This window comes from Mytilus trossulus, chromosome 4 (assembly GCF_036588685.1).
Source record: "Mytilus trossulus isolate FHL-02 chromosome 4, PNRI_Mtr1.1.1.hap1, whole genome shotgun sequence".
In the NCBI taxonomy this organism is placed as follows: domain Eukaryota; kingdom Metazoa; phylum Mollusca; class Bivalvia; order Mytilida; family Mytilidae; genus Mytilus; species Mytilus trossulus.
In genome coordinates, this window is record NC_086376.1 from 15,072,383 (window position 1) to 15,083,807 (window position 11,425).

The window sequence follows — 11,425 nt, forward strand, 5'->3', positions numbered from 1 at the left end:
ATACTGGCCGCCCAAATGATACCTTTGACACCTTTTTTGATAAACTCTCTGAAGTTGTAGAGGAAATAACAGCCGCTGACGATCGTCGTCAAAACGTGGAACATATGTCACACTTCGTGTCAGTAAGGGACTTAATGAAACAAGTTACAGATAAAGTACCAAATGGTACCAAAATACCAAGTGAAAGTACTGTGTTACTTGCATTTGTCCCAAGAGACAGTCACAAGAATGTGTCAAAATTATATAAATCTAAGATACCGCTACAGTTCAAAGTCCAGACACGCCAGTTGCGATCAAACCATCAGGATGACCACTACTGTGCTGCTGTTTTCAAATACCTCAGGCAGTATGCTGTCAAATACAGAGAACATTTGTCATTTTTATGTGTTGATGACAAATCCAAAGTTGATTTTGGTGAACCAGGGCTTAAAGTAGCAACAGGTGTACACGGCAAAAAGTCTATAACTCCAGTTCAGTCAACATTATCAGCATTGGATCATGATATGCAAAGCAAAGGGTCATTTACACCTAGTGTTTGCTTAGAAGTGAATGTGCCTAACAAAACTGATGAATCCTTTTACAGAGGCTCTGTGCATGTAACTTATAAGGACTCCATTTTCCAAGCAAGTTCTCCATGGCGACATGCCACTGAGATAGCAAAGATGCTTGGAGATAAAGCTGAAGTTCCAGAGTGTCTTATTTTGTATTCTGATGGTGGTCCGGACCATCGTATCACTTACGGTTCTGTAAAATTAAGTCTCATTGTACTATTTAAGAAGCTCAATTTAGACATGCTTGTTGCTGCTAGGACAGCCCCCGGACATAGTTGGTTAAACCCAGCTGAACGTATCATGTCTGTCCTCAACATTGCAGTTCAAAATGTTGCCTTTAGCAGAGAAGAATGTCCAAGTCAAATTGAGCAAGTACTCAAAAGTGCCAATTCAATGTCTGATATTAGAAAAAAAGCACAGCATAATGTTGAAGTTAAAAATGCGTGGATGGAATCAGTCAAACCTATGCAAGAGATTCTTGAGGAAAGAACAGGAAGGCTTATTCTAAAAGGACAACCTTTTCAAGTACACAATGCTTCCCCAGATGGTGATATCACAGACTTTGAAAATGCTGTACTCAATATGATTCCAGAGGTTGAAATTGGGAAGTATCAGGAAAAATTCCTTGGTTCTAAAGCAGGTAAAATATTAAAGGCTTTAATTTTTTGACAATATAAAAATAAGGAGATGTGGTATGAGTGCCAATGAGACAACTATCCACACAAAATTCAAATGACATTAATGTAAGCAAATTTCATCAGTGCTATTTTTTTTTAGTTTTTTTTTAGAAATCTTCAAAAGTTTAATACACACGTTTTGTCACTTGTTTTCTCGTCATGCATTTATTAAAGCACATTTCCTGAAATACTTGTTTTAGATATGAAATATTTGATTTTTACTAGAAATGTACTTCATACATGTATTTGCAGGAAAAAAAACTAGTTGAACTTGCTTTATATGATTTGTAAATTGTGTTTTACAGGTTACCAAAAGTTTCTGCAAGACCATTGTAGACAGAGATCATATATTTTCCAAATAAGGAAATGCAAAGATGTTCTTTGCTGTTTGCCAAGACGGGCTGTTTATGATTATCCATGGGTTCCGGACCCCATATTGAAGGAACATGATAAGAATCATTATAAGGACTTTGATGATGTAGTAGGTACAGACACCACAGAGATAGACAAACCTTCAGCTACAAACACCAGAGTAACAGCTGTAGCTGAACAAATACAGGTAATTTCTGAAACATGTTTTATAAAAAGTTTTGTTCTGACTTGCTAAAAGATATTGCCTTAGTAGTGAAAAAAAATCTTTAATACATTTGCAAATCTATATCATAGTCCTACTGTCATATGAACTATATTAAGATTCTTATGTAGTAATTGGTAAATGGGAATAAATGCACATGTCAGAGACATTGAACATTGGTTCAAAAACCTTCTTGTATTTCTCCCACAACCTCCACTATCAATTGCTTTTAAAGTATTGAATGCTCACACAATTTACAAATTGAATGAAATATAAAAGAGACAATCATTTGTACAGAAAATCAAGGAATTAATTTTTAAATGTTTCAATTCTCAATATTATATTTTTTTTAAACTGTAGGGTATCAGGAATGCTGGACTTGTTGGCCAGAATGTGCGGTTGACAAAAGCATGTTTTGAATGCCAGAAGCCCCGATGTATATACTCCAAGCAAAAGCTTACAATGAGGGATCTTCGAGTATTGAATAGAGAATTGGAAAAGTTTGACTATAGCTGTGGCTCTGAAATCCTTCCAGATGGTATATAATGATTTTATGATTTAATTTAACTATATAAACCCTCTTGGAGATTAATGTAGCATTTTAGAAAGGAATTTGTTATGAAAAAGTTCTTATTTTCATTACAGTATTACAATGTATTAAATGCCCCAAAAAAATAAAATAAAAATATATTTAAATGTTTCTTTAATATCTTGCTTGTCAGATAAGATTCAGTTGTACATGATTTGAAATATAAATACACACATACAGGGAACATACATTCATACACTTTTAAATAAGAAATAGAAAATGTCTGTAACTAAAAATGTCAGTCCATACATCGTGTTTAATGTACTTTTCAGATCTGTTGACCATGTACTTTTTGTTTGCCAATAAGTGCCAGAAAGTAGTTTGTTTCAGTATGTTGTGCAAATATTAAATAAAAAAGTAAATGCTTATATATTAATATTCTGTTTTATACAGGTTTTAACAGCATCCAAGTTTGTGTAAGAATGCAAATGGACTGCAACTCTCCAGTTGAATTTGCATACTATGCACAAAACAACACTGTGCCTGTAGACAAGACTATTTGTTGTTACTGTACAGCTCCTCAAGTCCAGAAAGACAAAGAACTGTTGAAGAAGTACAGGGTTGTACTTCCTATCTGTATGCCTTGTAAAGCCAGTGGGAAGGATGTTTTGAAAAGAAACCCTATAAAATGATGTCAACAATATGTTTTTGTATTATTGTCAAAATATTTGGCTTTTTCTGACATTGGTTTTAATACTTTACTATATCATTTCAATAAAAATGCTGATTGCATTATAAAGGATTTAAAATAACAACTTTTGAAATATTAAACTAGACAAGTTTTTTATTGTTAGTTAGTTCATATAAATGACTTTTGAATTAGTAACATGAATCTTTTGATTTACAAAGTGTTCCTTCATTGTCAGAATTTGTTGCAAGGCATTGCTACAGTATATTCTAGTCAAATATTGAAATTATCTTGATTTCAAATATCTATATGTCTCAGGTTGATATTTTAGTTCAGTTTTATGTTATTTAAAAATTATTTGTACATGTATGTGAATAAAACATACTTTAGATTTATCTTTATATTTTTGGTTTCATTTTTCACAGGACTTGAAAAATCATTCTGTATATAATTTCAGTCTACCAAGAATAATTTAGAAAAATTATGTCAGATATTAAACAATATGTTATTGAAAAATCAAAAATATATGAAGTTGAAATAAGTTAATCTCTTTTCTTTCAATTTTATCCAGTGCAGAATTATTGTTCAAGTCCTCTGTAGCACTAGCTAGAACCCCCAGTTTCTGTGTGCTCAGAGGGACTGGTTATTGATCCATGTGCCATTTTGCACTTAGTCAGACACCCAACATGCAGATATGTTAAAAACTAACTAGCATTCTACAGTGGTTGGTTGAGGAACATAGGGTGCATATACTACAGTGTGTATTAAAGATGTGCATATTTATGTGCATACTTAGAAGTTTATAAATGCAGATGATCTAAAGATATATTATTGAAGATACAAAACAAAGCATACAGAAAAAATGCAGTACAGACAAAAATGATATCATGCAGGTTTTGTATCAGAAAAATAAAATAAAATATTTTACCTACCTACCTACCCATAAAAAAAATTGTACCATGCCAAATTATTTTTTGGCAAAATAAAATAAAATAATTTACCTACCTACCTACCCTGTTCCAAAAAATAGGGTCGGAAAAGGGCAAACAAACAATCTTTTAATTTAGGCCTAATCATAAAAGAAAGAAATAATGTAATATCATAGACAGTCATTTTTTTTTATTCATCCAATGTCCCTTCTATTTCCTCATTATATGACTAAAATACTTCAAGTCAGTGATAATACCATGGTTAATAATATGTTAATTTCTCATATATAAATTTTCTAAATCTTACTGGAATTCTGTTATCTGAATTGTCAAAGATGATTTCCACAAAGGCTGATATAACCCTTGGTCCTGTTCCTTCATGGAGTAAAGCTTGTCTCTGTTCAGGTCTCAAGTGACTGAACTCGTCAGACAATACAAACTGTATAGCTGTAATATACAAATGATTATTAATTTGTATATTATTTTATTAGACAAATCTTACACTAAATGGATCGAGGTTGGGACTTAAAGGGTAAACTTTTAGCCTATAAACACCATCAGAGATACAAATGGAAAAGATAAAACAGCAGGGATAAAGTTGTAGTGCATCCCTTTGTTTAAGTTGGATAAATAAATGTCAAAAAGCAATCTTACCAATATTCAATCAAACTCTTTAAAAGGGAATAAAATTTAAAACAAATCATTTCCTTTCAATTTGATAACTATAACAAATCCCGGAAATGAATTGTAATTTAGTATTAACGTGACAATTCCAGCTTTCAATTAGTCTTCAAAATAAGCAGAAGCTTAGGCAATTCCTGAAAGAATGTACCGCTAGTCAAGAAAATCATTTCAATTTTAAACTGTTGCATTTATAAATTGTTTTTGAATGGTTTTTGAAATAGGTGATAAAATTCATGAAGTGAATGCTATAGAATTGTTGATGCCATGAATCTAGTGGGAATTATTTTGAGTTTGCAAAAAGATTCCCAATTTTTAAGTCTTCTGAAAAAAAAATCTGTATCCTTGCTCAGAGTAGAAACTTGTACCAGACTGTAATGGTCATTTACACGAGAGAAAAATCCACCAACAAACCTCATCACTATTACACATACTTTGTTATAAATAATATATTTACCATAGAAAAAATTACTCTACATACTTTGTTATAAATAATATATTTACCATAGAAAAAATTACTCTTTCCTGATCCATTTCTTCCAACTGTAAAAAATAACATACATATAAGTTACATACAATCTAAACATCAACTGAACAATGTTAAATCTGTAAATTTGTGAAATTTGTTCTTCCTTCGCCGGGATTCGAACCCATGCTACTGAGATATTGTGACACCAAATATATATAGAAACCACTCACATGCTCTATTGAATAATATTTAAATATAAAAGTGAATATCTGTTATTATAGGTACCATCATTAATTTATTCATTTGGTATGTGTTGTTTGTGGGTTTTAACTTGGTGAATAATTTTCCAGAAAGAGGATGCTTATTATGTATGGCTTTACTGATCTTCAGACTTTTCTTCAACCCGAATTCCAAAAATAATTTGAAGCATAAACTTGATTGTTGTTATGTTTTACATGTTGATTTGTACTTTCTAGTATCTGAATTGTAATGTGTTATGCATATATAATTATCATTAAATGCTTTAGAAGTTGTTTTTTGTGTTTTCTTGTGTTCCCTGTTGCTGCCTGGAAGTTGCATTTGATCCAAATTAGAGATGAAGGATTCTGTCAATAATCAAATGGCAGCAAGTTGTCTTTTATAACAATCTGGTGACCGAAAATCAAATTACTTTAATAACTCTGTCTGTGTCTAATACATTATACAATGTTATATATACAAACCAATGACATTATGTTTAGAACTGAACGGGTCTACGACTGTCTGATCTCTGTAACTTCTAAACCCTTGAATGATAACCTACAATGATAAATATGTAAATTAGGTGTTCGTAAGTACAGCGTCAGGAAAAATAAGTTTAAGATTGTAAGCTTAAGTAATATTGTCTACCAGCCTATGAGTGTTACATCAGACTGTTAAACTATTGACCTCATACAACAACTCTATTAATTTCATGTTAACAAATTTTGTATTTTGCAGTCAAAATCTTTCTAGGACGTCTGTTACAGCATTACTTCAGTTTCAAGATACAGTGTCTGTTTTACTGTGTCCCATTCTATTTTTCACACAAACCTCAAAAAGAAAAGAAAATTGCAGGCTTTGGATCAGTGCAACATAATCTCCATAAACATCAACATTTGCATAATTTGGACAATGTCACCTTATGGTAGTTTTTCATCAGAGGAAAACTTAAAACAGTTAAGCAGAATGCATACATGTGAACCTCCCGACGGGAGTACAAAACTCCCGTTTTCAGGGGTCTCCTCCCGTCCTCCCGTTTAGGAGAAAAAACTCCCGTGTATGAAATATTTCATGAATGAAAATTTTCAGACGCCATTTTTGATCATTTCTTACCACTGTACGGGTGTAATTGACACCTGTGTTAAATTTTACCTGTACATCAAAGAAGATGTATAATTATATGGCTTCACTTGACAGCTTGGGTGTCAAACATACTGGTAATCAACGATGTTTACCTCTGGCTAACTGCCGTTGTGTTATAAAAACGATGTGTATTGAGAATATTGAAATACTTTTTTGTTACTTCCCTTTGTTTTATCCTGTTTTCAGTTATTTTGCTTTTAAAAATGTTAACTGTAAAAAGACTATAAATGATTAATATTTTAATCAAATAATCATAAAAGGATGTTGATTAAATGAATTTAAATGTTTTGGAACAAATGAAAAAATATAAATTTATAAATTATTTTAGCACTCTAGACCTCCTTTCAAATATTAAATTGAAATTTATATTATAAATCTGTTTACGACCTCCATGACCTTAAAATATACAATATGTACATTTAGACTAATTAAAGTTCTTGTTAGTTTAGTTCCTATTGAAACCTTCAAATTTAAATTTGTAAATGTTAGTATATATATAAGATTTTGTTGTGTCAGCTAAGAAATAAATAGCAAAACATTTTACACGGTGTTAGTCTGTTTTATGATTTTTTTACAAATATGACTTTCATAATGCTTAAAAGCCATGCAGTACTAGTGTTAGCTTATGTTATTTTTTTAATTTATTTATGATGTTGCAAATATACATGTGGAGCTTATTTTTTTCTTATTTGTCTGTACATTTACCAATGATATGGAGATGGAGACATAAACAAAAATCTATACAGATAAGATAAATAAATATAATGATTTATTTGCAAGCAGTGAACAATCATTTATCAAAAACAAAACAAAACAAGAAACAGATTCTTCTTAATATTTTATTTTATTCAAATAGAGACGCAATAAGGGTACTATAAACATATTACAATTTGATAGAAATTTGAAGAAAAACCACAATCTCTACATCATATGGTTACATTTACGACAAAATTTATGTCGATGAAAAACCTCCTGATCTGAGTCCTAATCTCCTGACCAAAATTTCCAAATCTCCTGATCTGAGTTTCACAGTCCATCACATGTATGAGAATGGGTCATTTTTTTTTTCATTTCGAAGTCTAATTACCATCACATTTGCTTAATTCAGCTGGAAACAAATCTATGTGTGCATAAAATTGTAACATGGTACAAATCTCCACATTGAAGAAACTACATCAGTGTTCTAGCACCCACCCTTTTTTAATCGTGCCTTGTCGTTTCTACCTATGAAAAACCAGCAAATTCGTAAATCTTCTGCATTTTAGTACAATACTTTATAATAACAATGGAAACATACCTTTAGAAATGCTTTTTAAAAACAAAATGTATGTAGAAGAGTAGAACAAACATATTTTCCCCTAATTTTGTACACTGATATTAGCGTAGTGACGACAATGCAGAGTTTTCCTGTGTGATAAATACAACAATGTCGGTACGAACTAACAAGATGACCGAATATAGACTACAGTAGTAGACATAATTTACAAATAGAATTCTAAAAGTTCTTCTTCTTTTTCCAAGTAAGGAACCGAATTCATACTGAATGTGTATGGTCCCGCAAAAATTTAGAGCAATACCAATAGTTCTTTCAATGTGGAGATTTGTATCATGTCACAATTTATAATTTAATATGGGGATATCAGAGACGCGGTTCAATATTTATAGATGAAAAGGAAATGCAATCAGACGCATACAAATAGTATCATCAAATGCATTTTGATAGCATCATTCTTTACCTGTTTTATATACATCGTACAGTGAATTAATTCATAGTTAATAAATTAACATAAAATTTCGCGGTCTGCTTTGTTTACAAATTGCAAATGGCGGCAAAATTTATATCGCTTACGTCAACTGAAAAATTGCCTATTTTTCCTCAGTATTTATATTTTAATTGGTTTGATCCGTGGTTTATTTAAATTTTCAACAAGGGCTTCCTTAGGTATAAGCTTTATTTTTCATTTCATTGTGATTATTAATGTTTAAAATGTTGTAAGCACTTGATGTCAAGAACTGTCTAAAATTATGTACCCAACACCGTTTCAGACCCTAAACTCCGTGTGTCTAAAATAGTTACACAAAAAAAATTATAAATCAATTTCACACTCAGTATAATTGTTATTTAGAATGCATTGAACTGTCGATCTATTAGCTTTTAGAGTTTGATAACCCAATTAATACATGTTGGTACCGTTAATGTTATTACCATGGTCAGTGGTTTTCATTTGTCAACTTGAGTCCTGAATATGCATGAAATATTTGCCACTGGACGCTAAGTAACCAACAATCAATCAATCATTTGTTGATATGGTACATATACGTGTTTCTGTCGCTTCAGTCGTTTTATTATTGGCAGTGGCTATTTTGCCGGCTCTGATTGGAATATCTTAATTCAAGCCAGCAACATAGTAATTCTACAGAAATGGCTATTATACCGGCACCAACAATATAGGGACTGAATTTGTTGCCGGTGCTCGAAAATAGAAAACATGCTGGCAAGAGGTAAGCAAAAACCCACTGTTTACAAAATTAATTTGTTTAAACATATGAAATTCAAATAGCTGACTATTATTATTTTAAAAGCACGTTTGGTTTAAACAATTTAGATTGTTGAAACTAAGTGATTGACCTGAAGGTATTATATTGTATAATGTTTTATCGAATTTATGATGCAATGAAACTTTTATTTTTTATATTTCTATCACATATGTACTCAAAATCCGGGAATTCCTTCTTGTTTTAAATATACTTAATAGTTATTTACAAATTGACTGAAACATGATATGTGTAATCGATTATGAGCGTCTCAAATTTTGTTACCTGTTTTCTTATTTTAATTCTGGTATATCAGTTATTATTTGATTCTTTTATGAGGGGGGGGGGGGCAATACCTTTTTATGTTAGCCTGTTTTGGCCCTTTTTAATGTGTTGTTAACTGTTATCTGAGATCAATTTAAGCTGTTAACTGTTTTCAATGCACTTTGTTAACTGTTATCAGTATTTTTGCATTTTATGTTAACTGTTTTTGCCAAAATCGAAATGTTGTTAACATGTTAACCCTATTGCCCCCTCTTTTATGTTGACAGTGCACATTTTTTTAATGCCTTCAAAAGTAATATCAAATTTCACTCTTCACAAAGAACCGGAAAAATGACAAATTCACAATATTGCTTGTGTTCGTAAAATAGCCATTTCTATATATTTATTCTATTTTGCCGGATTGAATTAAGATATTTTAACCACTGCTGGCAAAATGTATGCTTTTCCGGTTATATATATTTTATAGCTTGCTGTTCAGTTTGAGCTAAAGGTCCGTATTGAAGACCGCAATCTGACTTATTTTTTTTACAAATGGCACTGGCTACGGTTATATTGAAATGAAACAATAATAATAATAAAAAAAAATAGTTCCATTGGAGACTAATTGCCAGAATGCTGGGTTGGATTGTAAAAATAACGACTGTGTCTACAGTCACATTATGTAGATATGGCTCCGGTCGATCTTAGGGATCTGTTCGATCTTAAGGGATCTTTTCGATCTTAAGGAATCTTTTCGGTCTAAGGTACTTCTATCGATGAACTAAATGGATTCTGTCGATCGCAACGGTCCTTGTCGATATAAGGATCTACTGGGCTCTTGTACATGTCAATCTTGGGAATTTCTTTTTATTCGAAATCTTATTCAGCTGATGTTTATAAATATATTGCAACCAATGACAATGTACCGCTTATATTATAACAATATGCCGCTTACACAAATCCCGCTTACACTGTAACAATATACCGCTTATATTGTAAAAATGTACCGCTTTTATTGTAACAAAATAACGCTTATATTGTCACAATGTGCCGCTTTGATATTTTATAACAATTTACCGCTTTGATAAATTTAAACTAAATTGTAACTAGGTGCCTCTTATATTATAACAATGTTCCGCTCATATTGTCACAATGTGCCTCTTAATATCGTAACAACGTGCCGCGTATATTGTAGCAATCTGTTGAAGGTGGGCTTATTGATTGATATATATTATAATATAACATTTAACATAAATTCACCCGTTATTTTATTCTTTTCAATATTTAATGTTTTGTTCTGCCGGGGTCTTTTAGTGTAACGGTCAATGTAATGGTCCGTGATACACTTAAAAGTTCGTTTTAAAATTTAAGAATTTAGATATTTAACCGAACTTATGAAATATTAAACAAAACATGCAGTTTTAATGATTTCGCTCTTTCAAAGTTTGAAATTTTAGATTTTCCATTAGCAATATAAGAGAGGATACCTGTTTAAAATTGCGAAACGGAATAAAAACGTAATGAAACCAAACCAAACCAAACCAAAAGAAACGAAACCTTGTGGATAGTTGTCTCATTGGCAATCATGCATACCACATCTTCTTTTTTATTCTACCAATACGAAATACAACGAAAACAATATATTTTGAAAAACTAAATATAACATTAAACAAGAGGCTAACTTTGGTCTACAGGGAACATGAGAAATATGTTTCTTTAGATTGAAAATTTAATTAGTAAGACCTATCTTAACACACTTTGATTCTCTAGACGAATGAACCACATGCAGAGATAACCTGTCGACGTTGAGATTACTGCTCTAAGTGTCGTTATTAGTAGTACATTGACCTTTTATTGAACTTTTCTTATTTTTCCATGTTATTCTTTAGTTTTCCTACTCAAATGCAAAGTTTTCGTCACTGTATTATATTGCAATCATAACTTCTTATTGACCATATAACAAAGATAGCATAAACTGAAATTAAAATCCATACTCGCGGTTCTAAAGACCGTTCAAATACAAAGCACCTAGGGAATTCTTATATGTCATAATACTGCAAATACCAAAGAAGATGTGGTATGATTATATAAGTTTATTGTAAAAAAAAATCCAGTACAGAACATTAGCATTGAATCGAAAATGGT

At 31.4% G+C, this 11,425-nt stretch overlaps 1 protein-coding gene across 1 annotated transcript in view; it reads right to left on the reverse strand.

Annotated features, from left to right (window-relative positions):
* The window catches only part of LOC134714744 (structural maintenance of chromosomes protein 3-like), a 38,201-nt gene extending 29,856 nt beyond the window's left edge, over window positions 1–8,345 (reverse strand). The window contains exons 1-4 of the mRNA XM_063576262.1: window positions 8,218–8,345; window positions 5,821–5,896; window positions 5,134–5,172; window positions 4,256–4,395 (exon numbers count right to left, since the gene is read on the reverse strand). Coding sequence (XP_063432332.1) covers window positions 4,256–4,395; window positions 5,134–5,172; window positions 5,821–5,896; window positions 8,218–8,232 — 270 coding nt within the window. The 5' untranslated portion in view covers window positions 8,233–8,345. The remainder of the gene's footprint in view (window positions 1–4,255; window positions 4,396–5,133; window positions 5,173–5,820; window positions 5,897–8,217) is intronic.
* Between the last annotated feature and the right edge of the window lie 3,080 nt (window positions 8,346–11,425).